The sequence below is a fragment of the Trachurus trachurus genome, assembly GCF_905171665.1.
Source record: "Trachurus trachurus genome assembly, chromosome: 23".
Classification (NCBI taxonomy): domain Eukaryota; kingdom Metazoa; phylum Chordata; class Actinopteri; order Carangiformes; family Carangidae; genus Trachurus; species Trachurus trachurus.
This window is the reverse complement of record NC_139912.1, coordinates 14573398-14598258: the sequence shown is the minus strand read 5'-3', so window position 1 is coordinate 14598258 and position 24861 is coordinate 14573398. Positions and strand designations below refer to the sequence as shown.

The following is a 24861-nucleotide window of genomic DNA, read 5'->3' as shown; positions in this document are numbered from 1 at the left end:
GAGAGGGAGACATACACTGTTCCTGCTTTCCTTGCTGTGTGTGTGTGTGTGTGTGTGTGTGTGTGTGTGTGTGTGTGTGTGAGACTACTGGATACCAATACAGTTATATACTGTAAGGACAGCATCTTATTGTGTAGCCTACTTTTAATGCGTTTAATGCGAGAATGTCATACATATAGCATTCAAAACACAAAAAGCAGTCAAAATTGCACTCACTTCTAATTTTAATTGATTTACTGCACTTAATGTACTTTACAGTCTAAAGCATTGCCACTTTTACACTTTATTCTACCTCTTGTCTCTGTGTTTTGTTTTGCATGTCAGGTTTTTGTTTTGTTGCCTGTTTTGAATGTTTGTTAGAACACTTCTTTGTACCTCTGATCCCTCTGCTCTGTCGAGTTCTTATTTTAGGGGAGAGTGGGGTAATGTGAGACACCGGGTAATGTGATACACCCCCTATATCTAGAAAACGGAACACATTTATGGTCATCTGACCATTATGTTTTCAAGCCCCTTCCATTTCCCCATGGTCATGGAGGAGAGGACCTCGTGATGCTGTGGAAAGCATGTTTTTTTCACAAAAATATTTTTTAATTTTGCATGTAAAAGTAAATTTTCTTGCTGTCAACTTAATCAACTGTTGTGCCAAAGCAAATTGATTCATGTAAAAAAACGTATAGGATACATGATGATGAACTACCAACACATAAAACCATGTGATGATGCTGGCTGAAAATTAGCCTGAATTTCTAAGAGAGGTCGTTTTTTCTAAAATGGGGGTGTTGGGGTAAAGTGAGACAAATGCTGCGGGGTAAAGTGAGACCATGGATGTATTATAATAAATCCAAGAGTGAGACACTGTGAGCATACCACACACAAAGATTTACACTAGAATTTCGTCCCCCAAGCCAGAAATCTCGCGTGATCAAACATGATCTGTAGCCACACTGCTTTGTTATGATGTGCTCTTCAGTCAGCTCACTTCTTTATTGGTTACATTCAATTTTAGTCACATTCCAGTTTGTCGGCTCCCCCCACACACAAGAGGACTTTTGATCGAAATGGTCACGATTGTCGGGTCCTACAATCTGACCCCCAGACTATCTAACTGGGTCTATCTGTCATTTGAATGTTAATTAAAACATTCTGTGTTGTATTTGATTTTGTTCTTGAGTTACTTTGTGTTTAGAAAAAAAAGTGCTTAATTGACCAATCGCCATGATTCTGTTACTAGTCCGACATTAGTTTTGGGAAGTGTGGTTGTCAAGCTAGCTGTCAGGACTCTAACTGTTACAGCGTGTGTTGTTATGGTAGTTTCAGAGTGGAAAAAGTAAGTGGATCAGTTTACCCCCTTGATTTATCTGGTTTGTCTCAGTTTACCCCTGACCTGGGGTAAAGTGAGACACAAGACCACTTTTTTTTTTAAACTATCATATTTTCACTGTCCTTCTTTCTAAATACATTCTGAGAATTTCCATTGCTAGGAAACATCCTGAATTAATGGGAAATGTGTACATTTTACTGATAAATCATTTTAGCTCGCTTAGAGGGGAGCAAATGTAAAAAGTGTCTCACTTTACCCCACTCTCCCCTACTGTCTGTTTTACTTCATCTGTCAATATTGTGTCTGATTCTATGTCTGTCTTGTTATTATTACAACCTGTGTCTTGTCTAATTGTAATGAAATCTTCTCTATGTAAACTGCCAGAGGACTGCGGGTGAAAATTAGCTACTTGCTAATCCCGGTACATTTACGTTGGACTTCCTCTTTTCTCTTCCTTAAAAAGAGAAAAGATCTGATGTTATTAATGTACATTGTCCTTTTTAAATAAATAAATAAATAAATAAAATGCGTGAACGTACGTGAACAGATAAAGCTCACAAGACTTTTAACTCTGCCTAGGTGATTTAAGTCACACACACACACACACACACACCCAGCATGCTACCTTACAGATACACACTCACACAAAGCAACTGGCAGAGCCTTACACTGATGATTTACGGTAGAGGAGTAGTAAAAATCGATCGCACTCAGGGTCACCTCATGCACAGCAGCAATGTACACATCACATCCCTCGATCCGTCTTCAACTCCTTTCCCTACATCCTTTAAAATCCCTTTCTTCCCGTCATCCACATGTCCAACACCCCACATATAGCATTTTTCTTCTTCTTTCATCCCTCCATCTTCTCCCTCATCCTTCTTTCCCTCATGTGTTTTCCAATACCTGTCTGTTCTTTCCCTCATGTTTCCACATGGCTTTGCAGCTCCTCATAAATTATGTCTTTTTCTTGCCTCCTTCTGTCATAATCCTCTATCTGCTGCCCTCTTAATCCTTCTCCTCAACCCCTGGCAGTCCGCTCCATCTGTGTCTCACTCTCATCCATTGTATGTCATTAACCTCCCATTGCATTTGTTTGTGTTCGAGTGTGTGTGTTTACAGTAGGTATCTTGTGTGGCAAGTCAAGAGGATTACTCCTGAGCATATCAGTGGGAGGAATAGGGGAAAAAAAGGTTGGAGGGAGAAATAGTGTAGTTGAAGGGAGAGAGAGAGGCAAAAGGGAGGTGAGGTAGGGACAGAGACAGGATGAAAGAGAGAGGAAGTGGCTGGCAACAAGAGCATTAAAGAAAGGATGGTTGTTAGGAAAGCAAATGGGAATGGGTGAAAAAGCTCTCGATATTAGGTAATTGAACAGGCCTCACGGTGAAAAAAGCGAATTGCTGAAAAGCCAGACGAAATGCATTTTGATTTTTTTTTATCATGTCAATATAATAATGTAGCTCAGCCACTACAGGAAAAAAAAAAAGCTGTGAAGATCATTGCGGGGTGAGATGCAAGGGTAAAATTGAGTGTAAGAAAAAAAAGAAGAAAGCAACAGAGAAACAGAGAGAGAGAGAAAAAACACAAGTTGAAATGAGGAAGAGAAAATCAAACAGAAAGACAGATCCTGCTCTATGTGTGACCTTTTCCTCAAAAAGAGAGAAATAAAGAGAGAGAGAAAGAGAAAGAGAGAGAAGGCTCCCTGATGAAACCCATTTGTGTGAGCGTGGCTGCCAACAATATGTTGGTTCTCAATATGGTGCAGTCTTTGTGTAATCCTAACTGCCCACACATGGCCGTATAATATATACACTAACACAAGCACACACTCTTATGTATAAGAGACACATATTGTACACATTGTGCAGCATTTCACACGCCCATACCACCACACGCCTACACATCCAAAGCCATGGTTAGACTCAGACACACACACACACACACACACATATATATATTTATATATATACACAAAGAGATGCACAAAAACACACACGCATACGGTGCACAGGCACGAAACATGACACAGTTTACCTTGGCTCAGACTCACTGAGTGAATCACCCAGAAATCTGTCCCTTCTGTCCAAAACTCTTAGCTTCAAAATCCCATTCCGCTGTAAAGCACAGGCAACACAAGACTGTGGATAATGTTGCTTTATGTCTCTGCGACTTGTCACACAAAAGGACGCAGGTGTTATACAACAATTGGGAAAAAAGGACAAATGCATTGTGCCAGTTTAGCCATCAGAACCCTATTATTTACAGTGAAATATGAACCAAAATGAATCGTGTTGGTGGTGTTTTGAAACCCTCCGCAACAAGGTTGAGCAACGTGCAAAAGAATGTTAACACCTTTTGCAGGCGCTCCTCCATTCAGTTCCCATTTTACTAGTCTTCTGGGAGCCTCAGGGCCATCGAAAATGAACAGACACCGTGAGCTGTGTCTGAGTGATTTAACCCTTTTGTTAGAGCAACATCACAGAGGGAATGAAAAAAAGGATTCAGAGAGGGAGGGAGAGAGAGAGCGAGAGTGAAAGAGAGTTATATGGTTCTGTCAAATGTTGCTCTGACATTTAGGTCAGGCCAACGCTCTAAATGGCATGCAGACAGATTTACTGAGGGCTTTCAGAGAGGCCAACTGCTTGTCTTCTGACTGTCACACACTCAGACCCTGCCTGGTCATCATTAAAGCTTTTTTTAACCCTTTGCTTCCAAGGTAGCAAAGTCAAATCTTTAGAGATGATGCTTTAAAGTGCTTGTTTCAGTATTGAAGTATTGATTCTTTGTATTTATTTACTCCACAGCTTTTGAAGTGATTTTGTTGTAAACAAAACAAAACAAAATCTTGGAATTAACCTTTTTTTTTTTGATGGATGAGCAGGGTTGTCTAGATTGTCCAGTTAATAATTTGTATAGTTGCTCTTAAGTTGTGAAATACTGTGTTCTGAAGCAGCGGCGCTAAAACATAAGCCGAGCTACATGGACGTTTACTTGCCTGAGATGCAGTAACTTTTAGCTAAAGGGTTGTAAGTGCAGTTGCGTCAATTGAGTTTAATGTTTTCACTAGTTTAACTCAGAATACAGTCAACATTTCAAACAGAGAAATCTGCCCTTGACTTTATCAGAAACAGTTTATCAGAAACTACATTAATGTTAAGTCATCAGTCAAAACGGTGACTGCAGGCGTTTTTGGTTGGAAATGCATTGCTATGGAAACAGCAACTGGAGAATAAAGAAAGACTCATTCATAATGTTTCAGGTGGACTGGTGGACTCCAAGAGCAACAGAGAATAAATGATGATGTCAGGTAGCCTACATTTTTTTCAATTAAAAAAAAATAAAAAAATGCCAGATAGCAATTTGCCCCTTGGAACTTCATTACTTTTAGGATTACAATGAGACTGTTGCTTTAAGATGGTGTTGCATTGTGGGTTGTTTGTAGACTTCTTTGCTATACCTGTGCACAAGGCTCACATCCATGTGTTAAACCTACAGGAGATATCTGTTTGTCCATTTAAAGTAGAAATAAGCAGAAATGTTCACCTAGTTTTCGAAAAATGTTTTTGTTATTAGCTTGAGAAAATCTTTCTGTGAGCCCTACAGTGCCCATTCCCAAAAAGCTTGTCAGGGCAGCCACATGACTTCAAGGTAAGACATATGATTTCTTGAAAGTATTTTCAAACCAAATGTTAAATTTGTACAAGAAAGAAAACTTCTAGAAGAGTTAGTGTCTGGGTGTCACAACAACAGTCAAGTATACAAAGAAGAACATTTGTTCCAAGCCCTTTTCATGGAGGCCATTTTGACATGTCACAGTCAGAAAATCACAGGTGTAAATAATAAGCTAACGATGGTTGCTTTGGTTAACTTACAGGTTCCCAGTATCATAACTATACTACATTACTATCTCCGTGTTTTATCAATCATAATTCATCGAAATGACATTAGAAAAAAAAAAAGGGTTAGACTTGACAAACTTAAAATGGTTCCAAATCCCACATAGCCTTTGAGATTTAGTCCAGACTGGCACCAAGCATTAAGCTGCTTTGGCGTTGAAAGCATTAGGCTAGTATTATAGTACAGTATATCTAAATAGAGAATCATTCAAACCTGAAATATCTGATTTTAATGGCCACAAGTCTGATCTACCTCAATTGTAAGTCAATTATTCATTCCCTTTTAGCTCTGTTAGCTCTGTGAATTTGTACAACTGTTGCTCAATGCCGCTCACATGAAATGCTGCATATTTTTTTTACTAGTTTATTGCTAACTGTAGCTGTCTTCTGTTTAAGATGAACAGCTACAAATTGAAGCCAAAACTAGGAGACGGTGAAAGATTTTCACTATGGGCAATGCCATCCACATTAGTGTTTTCACATTATAATGTTTTAATTTAAAGTAAGATGTCAGTGATGCAATTTAGGATTGCAACAGGAATATTTGTACCTGAAGCAGGCGAATAATCTCATACTGTGTGTATAGAAAAATAAAGTACACAAGTGGATTTTCTGGCCTTTAAAATATTACTGAACAACGGCTAGGGGCAGGGATGCTTGCATACTTGCAGAGAACAAAGAACTGCCTGACACCATGGTTTCTCTACAAGGTTCAGAAAGGGCTGCCAGAGGGAAATTTTCTCAGGAATGACATGTCTCCTTGTATTAGTTGACTGAGTTGCAGGACACCAAAGAGAAATAGCTCATTGTGATTCACTCTGCACTGCAAAAAGTGTCCATCGAGAAAGCCTCCTCACTCAGCGCTTGAGCTATTTTCCAAGTAAAACAAAGCTGAATTTATCAAGAAAAAAGAATAAAACGGTTAACCCCGAGTATTCGTCATCCTCTGCTGCCATCCAGAACCTTGTGGAGGACATGGAGAGCACACACCTTTTTATCTCCCGGTGGGGTGCTTTGTAACTTTGTTTTCAAAAGTGTTACATAAACAGTGTTTAATATTAGATGATTCACTTTCATCTTGACTCCTTAGTATTTTAAGGGTACCAAAACCCTCTCACCCATGCACTCCCTCCTTGTCATATTTTGGTGCCAAAGCCGTGACTAAACCTGAGGCTCGTGTGAATACAGTACAGCATTCCTTATGAGTAAAATATCTGCCCCTCCTCCTCCTCCTCCTCCTCCTCCTCCTCCCCCCTCCACTCATCTTTCTCCCCATGCTTTTCTCACACCTCCTCGTCGTGATGAAAGAAACCCAGCCGACAGCACTAAAGATGACAAACAACTCTGTCATCTCACGGTAATGGTGCAAATGAAAGCATAGGAAGTAGGGGTATTGTAATGAGCACGATAAAAGTGTAAAATATATTGTGTGGTGTGTTTTATAATGGAGGAATATATGTGTTTAAAATGCAGAAAACTGGAACTGATTTTAAAATTAGATGTCAGTTTGAGAAAAGTTACAGTTTGCTTCTGTTTTAAGAGGTGCCTTATTTCGCTAGGCAGAAAAAGTATTGTGTTGATGTAGTTTGGGAAATGAGGTGAAACACAGAAGCTGCATTGTTGCACTGGTTGATGATATGTGGTTACCATAAATCAACTGCACCTCCTGTCTTCATTCTGACAAAAAAAACTAAACCAAAAAAAACAACAACAAAAAAACATAAAAATGTTAAGAAAAACCTGCAGCCTTGATGGTAGCACTCCACTGCTTTAATCTCAAATGAATCCTCTAGCTGTAAGTATACTGCAATTAGCGTCAAATGGGAGGTGACTGTGTCCCATGCACACACAGCTTTCAAATGCCAAGTGGCAAAAGCCTGTCTCAGTGATGCAAGAGCCAGCGGACATCTGGGAATGTCGAGTCGCGAAGGGTAGTCACAGGAGGAGGCGAGGGAGGCTGAGGCAAGAGGGGGGGGGGGTGGGGGGGTGGGGGGGGGTGGGCGGGCGGGTAGGGGAATGCAGGCATCTTGGGTTTGGTGAGATAGAGAGAGGCCGCGACGGGGCGAGGGGAGGAGGTCTAGGAGAGATGAAGCTGGCAAGGTTGAGGGTTGAGGCAGTCGAGCACAGGGCGCCGACAGGGAGGCTGCGAAGGCGGAATGGAGAGACGGATGAATAAAAAGTGGTTCCCCAGACTGGGGAGAGTGTGGACGATGCATTCTGTCAGGTCTCCAATCTGTCAGCAGAGTGCCTCCGGTCCCCTCAGGCCGCATAACACGGCCCTGCCTCATTTTGCACTCTCATCCACTCACATACCATGTCCTCATGCACCCTCTTGTCCCCAGCATTGCACTTCACTGCACAAGTGATTTTGCCATAGGGATGAAAAAACAGAAGAAGATTGTTTTGTGTTTGTCACTCTGGTTCAAACTACTTATCATGCAAAATTACATCTGAACTTTAGGATTATGCACACGGTATTAAATGATTGCTCGAGACGATTGCATGATTCTTTAGAATCAAGCAAAAATGATTTGCCAATATTTTTTGTTTCAGACCCACTGAGCATAGAGCCGATTCTTTGAAACGTGGAGCTGCATTGTCATCTGCTGGAAGAAATGTAGCATTGCACCCAAGTCCTTCTGCTAAACCTTTTGGCATGCACTTATATCCAAAGTGTTTATTTTTATCATGGATAGCCTCAGCAGCAGCAGCAGCAGTAGTACTGAGTGAGCTACCTCAAAGCCATCATGTATCCTTATTTCCTCATTTTCTCTGCTATGTAACTGACTCCCCCATGTTATCATCAGACAACTACAGGGACAAAGAACACACACTTTAATCTCTCAGGGCTTTTATGACTGATATTGGAGAAGAGGAAGCTTGTGACCAATATGAAAACAGGAACATCATGTCTCACGTGATCCTGCAGTGTTCCTTTTATAGCTTGTATCTCAGTCCTCAGATATGTAGAAATGCACACCTACACACTGCAACATGAGCGAAGGGCTAATGAGGATAGCACCAATGTAGTGTTATGACAGGCTCCCACTGTCTGCCAAGACATAGGTTTGGGATTCAATCCAAATAAAGGGTTAGTTAAGTTGTCTCCCTCTGTCACGTCAGGCTCCCCAGGACCTGATATAACCCCAGAATTTATGCCAACTTTTCTCTGACGAAGAAGCAGATTTCCCCCTCACATTCAAATCAGGTCATAGAGTCAAAGAACACATTTTATTCTTAAAATGTTTCTGAAAAACTAGCGTTAGTGTAAGTAGTAGTAGATTTCTAAATGTGAGTGACCAACTTTCACTGAATGAAGCACCTCAAAATTCACAAGATTCATATTCAGAGTTCACACAGTGACAGTGAAGTAAGTCTGGCCTTTTTAAGGTACGGCATTTCCATTTGTTTCATGAAACTGCACTTTTATATACCTTTTATCTCTTTGAATTTTTAGAATTGCCTGTCAGAGAAAAAATAAAGATAGATTAATGACGAATGACTCTTACACCCATCACATGATTTGTGATGGGTGTAAGAGATTCCCAGCAGATACTGTACCTCTTGATGTCATCTGATGTATAAAAAGTGTAACCCCATCCCTCGCCAACGTGCAGCAAAGAGGAATGTGTAAAGTAACCTGTACACGTTGGCATTTGTTTCAGTTAGTGGTGTAAGGCTTAATGAAGTACGTACCTCGCACCTCTGCCCTTGTTCCTGACTTTCTTCCTGTCACTGCTGCTTTTTGTCTGTACACACTACAATAGCTGTGCCTCCTCAGTGTAGTGCCCAGTGAAGAGTGGCCTTCTGCTGTGCCAACACTGGCTTTTGGCCAGTTTGTTAAAGGTGCCAGCATGGGACTGGAGCCAGCTTACAAAAGGTCAACATACCCCAGACGGGATCAAGTGACTTCAGCTGAAGTGCAGTGTCACTCAAACCGCCACTTTATCGCACACGGTGTCACAGAGTGAGACCTCTCTGCTTGTGGTGCCGCAGCAGATAATATGTAGAGTGATACACCAGCCTGAACAACAATGAGGCTGAAATTTGAAACTGTGTTTTGTTGTCACTGTGCAAAAATATTTCTTAATCTAATTGTTCATAATAACTATATATGTTTTTTTTTCCATATTTCCTTAGGTTTGGGAGTGGCTGCATGAGGCTCATTTGTCATGTATCACATGCCCATTGATTGGGTTTTCAGTACTTGGATGGAGATGGAAGACAGATGTGAGTATACACACAGCTGACAGATGTGTCAAAACACCAATGGACATTTGATATCATCCAGTACTACTGTATATCCACCCACACCAATGTCTGTCAATTTGTCCAACAGTCCAAGGTATAATTGATTGGAATTATGATAAATTAGCACTCTGTGTGCATCGGAGTTCGAAATTATCATCATTGTAAATGTGTTTTGTTTTTACATTTGAATAAATACTTTTATTTTTGTGCAGTAAATGCATTAATTCACGATTACATCACACAAACAAATCACACTTACACTTTATTTTTACCTGTGCATACTTGTTGAACTTGCATGATATATGTGGTCAGTCATGATTCACTGGGGTTCATGTCAAAATGGTTCTGCAAAGAGTTTCCTAAATGGTGTGTGTATTCATTTGAAGTGGATGTTACCATGTCAAAAGGCTGAATTTTAACCTGTTGCATTACTGACCTTGTGGTAAAGTGCCTTTGATAAGTCACATGAGCAGCAGGAATGAAAAGGGACTATTTGCTATATGAATTTGACCTGAGTCCAGCTCCTGTCAGCGGGCACTAAAAACTGAAACGATGAATGACTCCTTAGAGACAGAGGCAAAGACGTCTGCACGTTCACTTTAAATACCCCGCTGGGGTTCAAAGGGTTTATTCATTTGATGCCCAACATGTGATCCTGCTGATAAAAAATATAACGGCACAGAGAACCACAGAGTTGTTTGATTTTTACCTCCAAAGATTGTTTCAGTGAACATGGTCATAAATCTGATCTTTCTCTTAACATTACAGGTTCCTCTGAATCACTACATTACCTTTATAGAACTCTTGAAGTCCAGGAACAATGAACTGCTGACTGATCCTCAGGTCTGTGAAGGGCGCCATGTCTGGGTCAGTGAGTCATCATAAATAATACTGAAGGAGGTCATTGCAGTTAAAACACAGTTTATCAGAGGACACCTGCCAATATTTATTATAACTTTTTTCAATCACATCACAACAGAGTTGAGTGTAGATGGTTACTGACACTTAATGTGAATTTGTCACACAAGTCTTAAGACCGACTCCATTGTTGTGAAGTAATGAGATGTAACTTCACAAATCCATCATGACTATCTTCTTTTGAGTTTCTTCTTTTGCAGATAAAAAAAACATTATAGTCATTAATACATATGGTTGGATAACCCAGTGTTAGTTCTGTATGGGTAATAAAAACCTTGTACAGACAAACTGAGGTGGAAAAAAATGCACATGCTGTGTGAAAATGCATGCCAAATAAAATAATTGAACAAAAGGAATTTGACAATATCTGCAAGGGGTTTCTAAAAGAGAATACTTTGCTTGCAAAATGATTAATATACTTTGTTGGAATGGTTACTAATGGATATTATGCTATAATGTAGGGATAACAGACAAAACCAAGGCTTACATGGATACATATTGGGCAAAACCATTTTGCATTCATCAACTGACATTTTTGTGTGAATAACACTTACCTGCTTGTATTATTTCTCATGAGTGCAGCCAAAAATGTGTAAAATATAAAACATAAAACATTACATGTAAAAAAAATAAAAAATAAAAAAAAATAAACAACTATCAAAACAATTACATTTTGAGCATAAAGAGTCTGTTTTGTTTTGTGACGAAAAGAAAACTGAAAATCTTTAATTCAGTCATGAATTTCTTTTATTCAAGAAAAACAAAGTAAATCACTTTGTTCCATTAGGTACATTGTAAAGTAATATTGGGCCCATAAAACACAGCAAATATACACACACAGCATACACATAAATCTACATCTAAAGACACTGAACAACAGGTGAATTTTCATATGAATAAAAAATAGAAAATTCTTGTATTTCATGTGCATTTTATGTTTTAAAACTGACTTGTTTGAGAAGATGACTCCGTTGATATGATTAATAAGAACAAAACCTGTCCTGATTTAGGAAGTCAGTGATTCCCAACCAGGGGCACATGACAACCACAACAAAGCATGACTAATTGAGAGGGCCAGGGCAGGAATTAAATTAAAAATAAATCTGATGCACCAATTGTTTATTTTCCATATTTCCCTGTAATCATTTAAATGAACCAGCAACCAAAAAAAAAGAAAAGAAATCTCACTCTACACAATAAAGTGGGACAAATCATCTTCCCTACCACGATCTGAAGATGCCTGGTATTCTGCAGATTCCCTCGTCCCACTTTACACTGACAAGTTAAACTATTTGGGCATTAACATTTCTTGGAGGCTGTCGGAGCTCCTCAGTCTCATCAGGCGAATCACTACTGTTGAAATGAAAAACCTTGCCTCCACTTAATTATTTGTTTTCAATGTTTCCTACCATAATAGCTGAAAGCACTCGACTCATTAACTGCTCAATTTTAATGGAAAAAACCCCCACAAATCCCAGAATTTGACTTTTAAGCATTACACAAAGGAAAATCACAAGGTGTGCTAAAAGCACCGAACCTCCACTTCCTCTACAAATCAACTACAATGTTTATTCAAATGTACCCAAACGCACCACAATAACCCATGTTTAGAATGAGAGCAAAATCAATGTAAAACCACCTCGGTTGCTGACCTTCCCTCCCTTCCACGATCAATAAAGACACTGAATTAGTGTAGGAACAATCTAATCTCCTCAACTCTGACAGCCTGGTGGAAAACCAATAAAACCACAGCATCATCACTAGCACCATGTGGGTTCACACCAGTTTGGCACAATTCCGTCTTCGGCAGCACAACCGACCTGTTAATTTTCTATAACAAAGACAAAATACAATCCCTTGTCTCCGTCACCTAAACCAAAACAACCAGTTTAGATTAGACACTAATCCAGAAGTATGAGATTGGGATAGACCAGATCCTCCACTACCAACAACTAAAATCCATAACTTAATCCAAAATTAAAATAAGCTACAACACACCACCTCCAAAAACTCAAAAGAAAAAAACAAAAACAAAAAACTTCTTTCCATCTCAGATAGCATCATGACGCTCCCAACTCTAAAATGGGTAAATGACTTGGCTCTCCGTCCCAACCCTGAGCTCTGGATACAAATCTGTAGAAAAAATCTTCTCTATGACTACTAACACAAAACTGCAGCTTATACAACATGTACCTATCCACCAAACCCAGATCAGCCAAGGTAAATTGCAGAAAATGGGATTGCCTGACATAGACAGCCTGCACTTTGGGTAGCACTGACGATTATTTTCCTGCCAACCAGTTAACCCCCTTTAGACAGCACGGTCTTGAGGTGCAGAATCCCATTGCCCCTGTCACTCTGCCCACTGGGAGGCATTGCACAAGTTGCCCTCCCAACTGAGGATAAAAACATCTAGAAAACCTTGTCCTTTCATTCACTGGACCAACCTACAGTGGAGTTTAAAAGTCTGAGACCACTTTGACTGTACATCCCCCAGTCTCAGACTTTTAGATCCCACTGTAGTTATATAACACTCTATAGCAGCTATAGCAGCTCACAGAAAGATCAACATGGAATTCATTCTGATCTCATCTAAACGAGAAACAGACCAAAGCCACGCACATGACCACAGGTCCCAAATATCACTACACACCCAACCACGCGTACAGGCACACAAACATAAACTCACAACTGACAAACACCTTTTTTCCCTCTCATCTTTCTCTATTTTCTCCATTTTTCCTATTTCCCTCCCCCCTTGCTATCTACCACACTTATTATGTGTGACTAGTGTAAATTACTATTTTAATATTACAATAATATTTCCCCTTTTTCCTTTCTCTGACAAAATCACATTTACTCTGCATTTGTATTGTTATATTACATTAGTATATGTGTGTGTGTGAGAGATAAAAAAGGTATACACCTCATCCAGTTGCTGTATTTCATATTTTTTCTAAACCACTTTATTATTTTAGATACAGAACTGCAACGGGCAACAGTGGATCGCAAGAGAATGTAGCTTTTTTTTTAAATGGGTCACAATTCAACAATGGTCTCACCAGTATGAATATATAGTTTGGAAGTATGAAAATATGGAAGATTTTGCCAATTGTTGTTGTAAAAATCCTACATGCTGCACTCTTTAACGCCCCTTCTCTCTGCAAACTCACGCCCTATCCCCTTGTTAATGGCCACCCGATGGCTCTTCCACTTATAGAACCACCAGCTCAATGAAAAAACATAGAGAGCAAAGAATGCTGGGAAATCGTAGAGGAAAATGATGACAAAGAATCCAGCAACTAGAGTGGCGCATATGAGAAGTCTAGTGATGTGACTGAGGAGGTATAATACACTCCACCATACGAGACCATCAGACTCCTGCAATTTCTCAGAGGAGGGGCTCAGATGTTGGTGAGATGGGTGGGCCGATCGATTGAAATTCTCCTTGTGGGTGACCACGCAGTCCTCTATTTGTCTACCTGTCTCTTGACGAGTGACTGATCTGCTTTTTATTTGAGAGTAGTTTTCCTGATCCTTGAGGGGGCTGAGAGTTTGGGCTGATTTAGTCAATGGCTGTGTACTCAGAGCAGCTAAAGTGGCTGTGATATCTTGACTGAAATGAGCACTTAAATTCAAATCTGTCTGTAATTCAGAGAGAAAGGGAGCTTGCTCTATTGTGGTGAGTGAATGACTTTCTTTCGGGGAGGATTCACTGCTATTAGTCGCTATGGTTTCCTCAAGACTTTGACAGAGGCTGAAATTTGGATCTGTTGGTAATTCTGTCAAGGAAAATACACCTGAATCGAAAGCATCGCTGACGTCTGTCTGAAAATGAAGATCACATGTAATATCGGGTCTGGCTGCCAGCCCCGTATCAACAGTATTTGTGTCTCCTTTAGAGGCCTGCCCACTCTGACTGAACACATCTTCCCAAATGCTCTGGACCAAATCTTCTCCAAACCTTTCCACGAACATCTCCACTCCCAACCCCATCGCTTCAAGTGCCGGCGTATTTTCTGCTGTAATAGGTTCTTTTGTTCCCCAAGACAGTTTTTTACATTCAACACGTGCAAAGCTCTCACCTTCTGCTGACAACTCTCGTTCTTTCAATTCGTCTGGTGCGTTCTCCCTCTCCCCCTGAGGGTCCTCCACATTACCCATCAACTCCCCCATTGCTCCTGTTTTCAGCTCTTCGGCGCTCACTCTCTCATCTTTGTCTCTCTGACTCATATCTTCCTCTGTTCTTTCTATTGTCTCAGGTTGTGTCTGAAGTTCTGTTGAATTGTCTTTCTTTGCCATGTTCTCCTCTGCAATAACTTTTCCTGGGCTTATTTCCCTGCCTACATTCTCTCTCTGACCCTTCATACCGTCCTGTGATGATGTCCATCTCATCTCTACCGCCTCTTTGGGGTTTGGGTTAGATTCATCTGTTAGAAAAGGTCTGAGTGTATCATGGTCTCTTGGGAATGGCTCTATCCTGTCCCCTGATTCTACAGTGTGTGTGCTCTGTGATGATGGATTTATTTCCTGTTGCTCCACACTTAGTCCACAACAACTCAAGCTTTGTCCTTCTGTCTGATTTGAGACTAATACATGTTCACCTGTTTCAGGTTTCAGTACATTTTCCTCGACTTGTGTCAGTGTGGAGTCCTCATATACTTCTTCCCCTTGTTCAATCTTCTGCTCATTGTGTATTTCTGATATTATTGATGCGTTTCCCATGGTGAATTCTGATGAATTCTGTTGTAGAGCTTCTTCATGTTGCCATGCCTCCGCATCTAAATCACAGCTAATTTCAGCTTCTGCACCAATTAGTCCCTTTACTTCGTCGTGTTTTTCACTAAGTGAATTCCCCATCTGAATCTGCCCAAATCCCTCTTTGTTATTTGATGCCATATTTTTGTTTTCTAATTCACCCAAATTGAATTTGCTTTCCTTTACAAGGCTCAGACTGAATTCCTCTTCACATGTTTGATTTGGATTGAATTCATGAGCATGTGACTGTGCAGGTCTTATTTCATTTTCATCTCTCTTGTTCTCTTGTAATAGATTATTGCTCTTTTGGTTCAGCCTGAATTCCTCACATTGCTTTTCATCTGCATACCTCTGGGAGATTTCACTCTCCTCTGTTTTATGTGGCCTAAATATCTCCTCTTCTCTAGATACTTTATTTTTCATACAATTTGTCACGATCCCTTCCTCTGCTCTTTGTCTGGACGTGGAAAAGACAAACCTTTCCTCATCCTTTGTCCCCTGTCTGATTGTCTCCCTAAATGCCATCGTGTCATCCATTGCATTGTGTGCTGTACCTGTAACCTCGCCTTCCCCTCTGGAAGAAAGACCCTCATCCAGCCTCGCTCCCTCTGAGATCCTATCAACAGTGCTGGCATTCTGAGACTCTGGCACTACTGTCATGTCTGTTGTCCTCGACTCCCCTGAGCTTGTTACTAAGTCAGCCATATGCGGCGGGAAGGGCTCATCTTCTCTTATTCCTTCTGCTTCTCCCATTATTCCTTTTCTTTCTAGCTCCCAGATTGCATGCTCATGACACTCAGCTGAACTGTCAACAGAGCCCTCGGACACAGGCGTTGCCCCCGCGAGGCTAAATTCCTGGGAAGTGTCTGTTACGGAGTTTGTCTGTGACCTTTGGGATGCATCTCGTGTCGCTGTGTTGTCATCTGTTGGACTGCCAGCACATGCCTCTGCTGGCTGCACGTCTTCAGTGTTCAAGACGAGCCCCTCCAATGGTGTTTCGAGTTCGTCTGACAGCGGCTGACATGCAGCCGCGGTGTGTGCTTGTAAGGTGGCGGACGTGTCCGTGCCCACCTGAAATTCTTTAAAGTATTTACTTGGTGCTACATACTGGATTTGGGGCTCCTTGTCATTTGAGGGAGACACTGACGCCGCTGTCTGCAGCCATTCTGACTCTGGAACACTAGAATGGTCCTTACTGCTTGGCCCATTAAGAAATTCCTGCCATACATCACACACTGAGACTTCTTTATCAGTGGTGTCATCTGTGCTATTAAGAAATGTCTCCCACATATCACTAACAGAAGGTGGATCTTCTATTTTCTTCTCTGACGCTTTTGACAAGGTCAGCTTAGCACTTCCAGCCCAGCTATCCACGTCAGCAGCCCCCCATGACTGCGGCGTAGCATTGTTCCAGTCCAGTGTAAGCAGAGGAATCTGATGGTAGGTGAGGACTTGTGGACTCTCATTGGGTTGTTTCTTCTGGCGGCTATAGAGGCAGCTGGCAGAGTCACTCCATGGAGCTGGCATAGGCTGAGAAAACTTCTGGCCACTCTCTGAGTCATGTGAAGAAGCCTTTGGTACTGGCTGTCTCCTCTTGGAGAAGAAGTCCTGCACACATGCCAAACGTGTTGCTCTGTGCCGCCTTTTTACACTATCCACCTGTCAGAAAGGCCAAAGGTCAAGCCAAGTATTTATGCTCAAGCTACTTGAACTGCAACCAGAGGCTACTAGCACAATTTTGTTGTTTGTCTTTAAGGTCATATGTTGCTTTAAATCGTAATACCAATCTCATGACAATGCATTTGTATAATGGCCCACTGAATGACTTTTTCTTTTATATGTAACATTCCTGTGATGATGCAATGAACTGCAACACTGCAGCCTCAGCACAGAAGCCTACTTTTGTTTACATCATCAACTTTTCAGAAAGTTTACACAGGTCTGCATGCAGGTTGCATTTATTATTAATAGCTTGCACGCGTGATTCCAGACATGTTCTCATGTGTCAGGCAAGCTGATGTTCCACATCCTTCAGGGACCCACTCAGCACTAACCAGTATGACTTGCATCTCTGGTCGACATACCATTTATACTTGGAAAGAACACACTCACTTTCTCTCAACAGATTACTTCTATGGTTACAGAGAAATAAGAGTGGTGTTAACATGGCGCATCTGCCTAACACCTGGTCAACAACTGACTTGAAGATGGTAAATGAACCTCACCAAATGTTTTTGTTCTTCATTGTACAGCAGTGATTGTATCTCTGCATTGTTGTCCAATGTCCTCCTGGCAGCCTCCTCTGCTTTATGACTGGCCTGTGCTTCTGCAAAGAAAGTGACATACATCGGGGTCAAAGTTTGCTTGCATGCTCACACACACCTAAACACACACACACACACACACACACACACACACACACACACACACACACACACACACACACACACACACACACACACACACACACACACACACACACACACACACACACACACTTACACAGACCCACACTAACCCACACACACACATAGAAAAATTAAGTGTACACACTTGCAGAAACTGTTGTTGTGTTAATGGTCTCCTTGGTCTGTTCCTCTGCACTTCCCCTCCTGTGGTGCAGAATTAGATGGTAATAATGTTACATAGGCTCACAAATACGTGTTACAGACACTACACAACTACAGTGTTACGTTTTCTCATGTCTCAGTGTTTCTCAACAAGCTTTAAATATTTGGCTTTGAGGGCTCATTCCAAAATGCAAATATTTCAAGAATTACTAAAAAAATGAAAAAATACCATCTCAGAAGAGAATGAAGTGTTTCTATTTTATGGTTTGGATATATTTTCTTCTGAAAGGTTAAAAAACAAAGTGGTAGTGTGAAACGACATCAGATTTTCAGATTAAAAGATGTAAACTCATTGACACCCTATTTCCACCAGCCACTGTGTCCCATAGTGTCTTAAGATATGTAACTGTTTCTCTAACCTGGTTCCCCTTTATCTATACTTCATCTCCTCTTCATGAGTTTAGTGAAGTAGAACAAAGAGGGGAAAGGGACTTTCACCTAGTTTGTGTATTTTATCAAAGAGACACCCTTAATACTTTTTTATATTGATGTTTTTCTTCATGCTTTTCATCCTATACCTTCATCAGCACCAGCCCTTTGAATTTGTGCTCACATTTCCACAACTTTTATACTGAAACAACTCGCACCAGAACACCCATACAGAAGGACCATTTAATCCTAGTGCAGAAAAAATGCGGAGACTGGTGTCAAAGAGGATGAAGTATAAATATCTGTCTCTCCTTGCCACGCTGAGACGTCATGGAAACCTGGACAGACAACTGACCTTAAATGGGCAATATGTTCTCTGCAGTCCAAACATCCATTGCTAAAAAGTTACATAACAGCTTACTGTAAACATACAAAAGGCCCAGCCAGTGAGCAGTATTAGCTCGTGCTTACCCCTAATGAGGAGACCAGCACACTTTATAGAGAGACTCATGCTGTGTTGAATTTCAACATTGAAAATTTGATACCTTCCTGGTAGTGAGAGCATAATCTTTTATGTCCTTCTATGAACAGTTAGCACTGGTGGATTCAAGCAGCCTACATTTCATTTGAATATTGATCATCGTGTAATGACATCTATTGTTGATGTATGAGGCAGACGTGACTTCCTTCAGCGGGGGCATGTTTAAAAAAAGATTCAGCCTCAGATTCTCTCACCTGTTGGCTCTCAGACAGCCCCTCTTGCTCTTGTAGCTAGGGCTCTCCTCTAGCCCTTGAGGCCCCTGCTCTTTCCCCTGTCCTTTCTGGTGGCAGAACAGCACAAAGTTAATGTCCTTGTTGTTAGCCCAGAAGGTGCCCACTGATGTTTCATAACGCAGGCAGAAATCCACTCTGGTCCCCTCTCTCTCAAAGGGAGGAATCAGAGTGTACTTGAACGTAAAGCGGTCTGTTTTCATGTCACTGGATCCGGGCACATACTCCGCCAACAAGTCAAAGTAGCTGTTCCAGGAATCCATGGTGATCCGGGCATAAACAGACTTACTGTAACAGAGGTTGACCACCCTGATGGTGCCACGGAGCGTGGTGGTTCCTCGGAGAAGCTCGATGCTCTCCAGTTCGATCATCTGCTCCTCAAGCCTCTGGTCCAGCTCTTCCGGGGATGACGGGACTGTAAACAGACAGGACATGTAGAATTCCTCTGAAGGATGGCTTGCTTCCAACTCAGGTGGCTGGCTGACCTCAGACTCAACCTCAACATCAACATCATCAAACTCTTTAACTGATACCAAGTTGAGGCCAAATGCATCAGCGAATGACACCTTCCTTCGGACGACTGGTGGGGGCTCTGGTTCTGAGTCCTCATCTGTTTCCTCATCTGTAGTGGAGCCTGTGGGAGACGAGGCCTCATTTCCTCCCTTTTCCTGTTCCCCGCTTTTTTCCCGCTCCCCCTCCTCCATCCTCAGCCCATCCTCTTCCAAGGGTTGGATATACAAAGCCTCCATAATGTGCGAGAGGTCTGAGAGGCCTGTTCTGCCGTCTGTCTGGCTTGGAGGGTGGCACAGACCAGAGTGCCCCTAGCCTGGTTGCAGTGATACTGTAGAAGGGAGAGCAGGGAGAGGACGTGACTTGACAGATGGAGTTCGGTTACAGCTGAACATTGTGAGTCTGAGCCAGGCCTATTAATAGGCCACATATAACTAGACCACGGCAGCCCAGTTATCCCCTCAGTTATCCTCTCACAATATGTTTGCTAGTTACAAAATGAATATGTGAAAATGTAGCTTTTACAAGGGACTTCAAAGCAAAACTAGTGTGTTAAGTACTGTATATTGCCTAGTTGACTTTTTATTATGCTACTTCAAAGTGAAAAAAAATCCAAACTAACAGTCTCCATCTTTTATGATGGGATGTAAATGTTGATCTGAGTGAAATGGTGTCACATAGTATCTGAGCTGTTTCAAAAGTTAAGAATCATAGGTCACACAGGACATTTATTAATATGTCTATCAGCAGAAAGCACCTGCTTGTTAACTATTCACACCTCTTATATATGGCACTGTGATTGTGTGTTTTACATAATTAAAAAAAAAAGATACATTTTATCTGTGTTAATATATCTATAGCTACGTATATAGCCTGAAGCTTCATGGAGATAAAACTTCTGCATTTAGCAGAAACATGCACTGAAATATCACATTCTTGCATCATTAGCTCATTAGCCTTGAATGGATGGAGGTTTGCCTTCAGAGGACTGCAGGTTAACCACCTGTGTTGGTCAGTACCTGCTGTGCTAAGGTGCACAGTGGTACAGTGTTCTGCAATGGAGCTGACAATGACCTCTGACATCTGGCCTCCATAGTACAAGAAAAAAAAATACAATTGAAATCAATAATACAGGTAATACTCAGAAAATTAGAATATCGTGAAAACGTTCATTCATTTAAGTAATTCAACTTAAAAGGTGAAATGAATATATTATTTAGACTCATAACAGGCATTGCAAGATATTTCAAGCTTTTATTTGTTAGAATTTTGATTATTATGGCTTACAGCTTATGAAAACCCCAAAATCAGAATCTCAAAAAATTTGAATATCGTGAAAAAGTTCAATGTTGTAGCTCAAATTGTCAGCCAATTAATCCAAAACACCTGCAAAGGGTTCCTGAGCCTTTAAAAGCTCTCTGTCTGGTTCAGTACAGTTCGCAATCATGGGGAAGTGAATGAACTTTTTCACGATATTCTAATTTTCTGAGTATTACCTGTATACTAAATTATCCTGTGTTGGCATTTGGTTTGAGTATCTACGGATTTTCTCCTATCAGTGCCATCAAAGATATAGCTTTCAGTTTTGCAAGTTTACTGGATCTTGGAGCAGAAGACTGAACATTGTTGTGTTCTGGACTTTCCGTGAGTGTGTGTCTCAGACCGGAACTTTTCAACTAATCCATGATATGCAGTGTAACTCTACCCTTGCGAATCCAGTATATCTTAAATAGATTTTTGTGCTTGTTATACAATCCGTCACAGGTAGGTGAGTGGGTTTTTGTCCTCAAAAGACCCTTTGTTTTACATCCTGAAGGCAAAGACAGTCTTTGTTTAACTTTTAATTGCAGCTTTGGTCTTTAAATAGTATCTCATTTGCAACTTTGGCAAATCAAACAGTGTTAAAAATTCTAAATCTTAATAGTTAAATACAGTCATCTATAATGCATACAGTGTGTACGGGATTGTATTCACATTTAGAAGAGGTGGATAAATATACTGTATCAGAAAGAAAGTATACAATAAATTGATTTTAAAAAATCAAACAGCTGAGTCAACACCTTTTAAACAGACTGAACAAAAATGTCTGTGTTATATTGTTGACCTACTGAATTCATCAAAAGCACAACTTGTATGTCTGATGTGTATCAGTAGATGGCACTATGTGATCAGACTAAAATACATTAGAGTTTCCTACATCTCAGGCAAATTAATTTGCATCTTCTGTTTGCACTTTTTGTGTGACAATGAGCTCCAAGTCTGCAGATACTGTGAGAGAAAACCCTTCAATGTAGTGACCATGAATTGGGAAACTTCCCAAGTGTTATTTACAGTCCTTTGTCTTAGCTGTAACCCTGGACAGACTTCAATACCAGTCTTGATCAGTAGGTGGCAGCAAACGACCACAGTTCCCTTCCCATCCTCATCGTTTCCCAGATGTTGGTTCCTCCTTGATGGAATTTTTAATAGCAATTACGATTTATAACAAAAACACACACAAAAACAAGAAAAACAAGGAAGCTAACAACAAAGATAATAGGGAATCTGATCTATCTGATTTATCCCTCCCTTATTTCAAATGGGGAAATGCTTTGTTTCCCATCCATCTCATCTAGTATGAATTTGAATGACAAATTTTCTACAAAACAAGGCCAGTTTTAATACATTTTGGAAATTAAGTAATGGTTCAAAATATCCAGGCTACCCATCACCCGTGTGGTAGAATTGGAACATGTATGGGGAATGATTTGCCTTTAATATTAGGCTAACAGTAATAACTCATAAGAAGATGTGAAGGGTTTCCTGCTTTTATTGGCTAAGCTTTAGAAAATATTTGGCCTTAGTAACAGTGTATCAAATCCTTTCTTTATACACACCGGCTGTGTAAGCCACAAGAATCACGTTATACACCTCTTTTCCACGTATCAATCACATTTTTCACTAATACTCATAACACAAATAACACATCAAAAGTGACGTTTTATAATGTTGACAGCAGAGAGAATGAGACGAGATAGACTTCTCGCGTTTCTTACATTTTGAAAATCTTGCCCCCCCACCCTTTCTTTTCTTCAACTGATAATAATCTGGTCATTCATTTCTTGACCGTGAACGTCTCAGCGGTTTGGGAAAAAAAAGGAGAAAAGAAAGACGAGGTAAATGAAAGTAACCAATTTTAACTACTGCTCAGTGTGTGACTGGCTTCGGATCTAATATTAAATGAATAAATAGGTTAAATTACCTTGTGAGGGTCTATGATAGAATGGGTAAAAAAAAAAAAAAAAATCTTCAACCAGTGCATCTTGTCAAATCTACTTTATCTCAAAGTCTTTATTTAGCAGCAAATGTATTTTAAAATAGGTGAAATGTGTTTACATGAAAATATGTAATACCGAATTTTAATAACATTATTCGCAGGCTAATGATATATAGGATAAGATATTTACAGTCGTAGCCTACGTTACTCATTTTTCTGTATGCAGACACGTCCAGACGTCTATTAATAAGTATATTTTTCTGTGCAATTCTAATTAATAATGTGCATGTAAAATGGATTTTGAATTAAGGTTAATTCAAATGTGTGACCAAAAATGCCACTGGACGTACAGTGGACATTCTAATTTGGAGGATGCTGAAGTTTAAGGGTGTGTTTTGTTTTACACAGATTTGATCACATTTGATCATAATTTCGCATCGATACAATTCTGCTTTAATTTCCACAACATTGATTGTTGAATATACTGTCCTTATGGAGGATTATGGAAGTGGAAGAATATTTGAGTGTAGTTGTCCACGCAAATATGACAAAAAAAAAGCAAACAACTTCCTATATCTAAGAGGAATATTAACAGGGAAACATAAGATTTGATGTCGGTCACTGTGTGGTCGCTATAGAGAAGGTTACCACAGAAAAAGCAGAAGTTCTTGTTGAAATATTACACATAATGGGAATTCATAGCCTATTGATTTTCCCCCAATATAGTCCCCACTTGCGGATGTATTTTCAATAAAGCGACTTCCATCATGTGAACCCATCATGTTTCCCAGCTGCAGCACCGGGCGTACTTCTCTGGGTCGGAAGGACCGTCCCGTTACTGGACGGTTACCGGTTCAATCCCGGACAATAGCAACCTACAGTCTCCGAAGCGTCTTCATAACTAGGCTACACGTAGTGAAGGACTCCGGTGTGAGCGGTCGCTAATGGAGTAGCACTAAACCGTGAAAGATTTGGAAGAGAAAGAGGAAACAAACTTTTTTCCTTCCTTTTTTTTTTCTTTTGAAAAAGAATACTTTTTGTTTACAGCAGGTGGCCCTGACGTCACACGGGGTCGCAGCACGCCCAAAAATAACAACCTCAGCGCACAAGCAAGTGCCTCCCCTGGGGGGGTTTCTAGTCCCAAATATACTTGCTTGCTGGGATACAGCTTGATGTGTGTTTGAATCGTAACGAAGAGAAAAAAAAACAAGCCGCTTCTTCCTCGCATTGCGCGTCATTCAAACAGGGCTAAGTGTACTGCTTTTCCCTCTGTTGCATTAGTAATAACAGCGGCGTTGACGGGAGACAGCAGGAGAGAGAGAGTGTGTGTGTCTCCGACAGCGGTGCCCAGCGGAGGAATATTTGAGGTTTTATTTACTCTGCAGCTTGTTGTTCATTTTCTCTGCGTTATGGTGAACTTGGGCAGTCACGTGTGAAGATATCTGCGAGTATAGAGGACGACGACTTCTCACCTGGTGTGTCCCTTTGACTTTACCGTGAGGGAAATATACCTGCCATTTTTTGTGGTAAGTTTTTCAGCCCATGAGCTTATTTCTCTCCGCACTCTTCTGACTTTTTTACTTCTGCTGTCCACTGCTCTTGAATTAGGGAAGTGGACACGCCGGCCAACACAAGTTTGCCCTGTGTTTATCCAGCGCGTTGCAACTTGTGACATGCAACATTATTATTTAGACCTTGCGTGTTGACTTCCTGTGCCTTTTTTTTTTTTTTTTAATTACCGAGCAGCTGTTCACATATTTCACCTACTACCTAGCATCGTGGTCGGCTCTCTCGTGGCAGGACCCACAGACAGCACTGACCGGGCTTTGCCTCGGTCTGGACGCTCAACACTGACTTTTGAAAATCCGACTTATTGTTTCCTGGCTCGTATTCCTTAACTCAAGTTACAAATGCGACTGTCAGTTTGAAGCCCACAAACAATTTATTTACCACCCAGCCCAAAATGACGTATCTGAAAACTAAAATTTAAAACGTGCACTGTTCACAATTGTGACAAATTAGTCAAATTATTGATAATATCGTTGTTAGATTTGATTTGATCTCTACGCATCTTTAACAACATATAACGTCAGATTATCAGTCTGCATGGCACTGAAAGGTATTTGACAACATGTTTATTGTTTACTGTTATTGGTGATTTATATAATTGCAGAAATA

At 40.6% G+C, this 24861-nt stretch overlaps 2 protein-coding genes across 6 annotated transcripts in view; one reads left to right on the top strand and one right to left on the bottom strand.

Moving 5' to 3' along the window:
• Positions 1-13108: 13108 nt before the first annotated feature.
• ppp1r3aa (protein phosphatase 1, regulatory subunit 3Aa) lies at positions 13109-19755 on the bottom strand. Of its 2 annotated transcripts, XR_014596395.1 has the most exons (5): positions 19207-19755; positions 18882-18967; positions 17701-17759; positions 17373-17473; positions 16682-16806 (listed from the first exon to the last, which is right to left on the bottom strand). XR_014596395.1 is itself a non-coding variant. In XM_083999740.1 (4 exons), the coding sequence occupies exons 1-4, from the start codon at positions 19664-19666 to the stop codon at positions 13519-13521; spliced, it is 4233 nt and encodes a 1410-aa protein (XP_083855866.1). In that variant the 5' UTR covers positions 19667-19755; the 3' UTR covers positions 13109-13518. The 2 variants fall into 2 exon arrangements, 1 of the variants encoding a protein (XP_083855866.1); XM_083999740.1 differs by having other exon boundaries at positions 13109-16806; positions 18882-19755.
• A 4270-nt stretch (positions 19756-24025) lies between these two features.
• Positions 24026-24861, top strand: part of foxp2 (forkhead box P2) — a 103623-nt gene continuing 102787 nt past the window's right edge. For all 4 annotated transcript variants that reach the window (XR_014596394.1, XM_083999739.1, XM_083999738.1 and 1 more), the window contains exon 1: positions 24026-24209. The gene's annotated coding sequence lies outside the window, so the exon portion shown is untranslated. The remainder of the gene's footprint in view (positions 24210-24861) is intronic.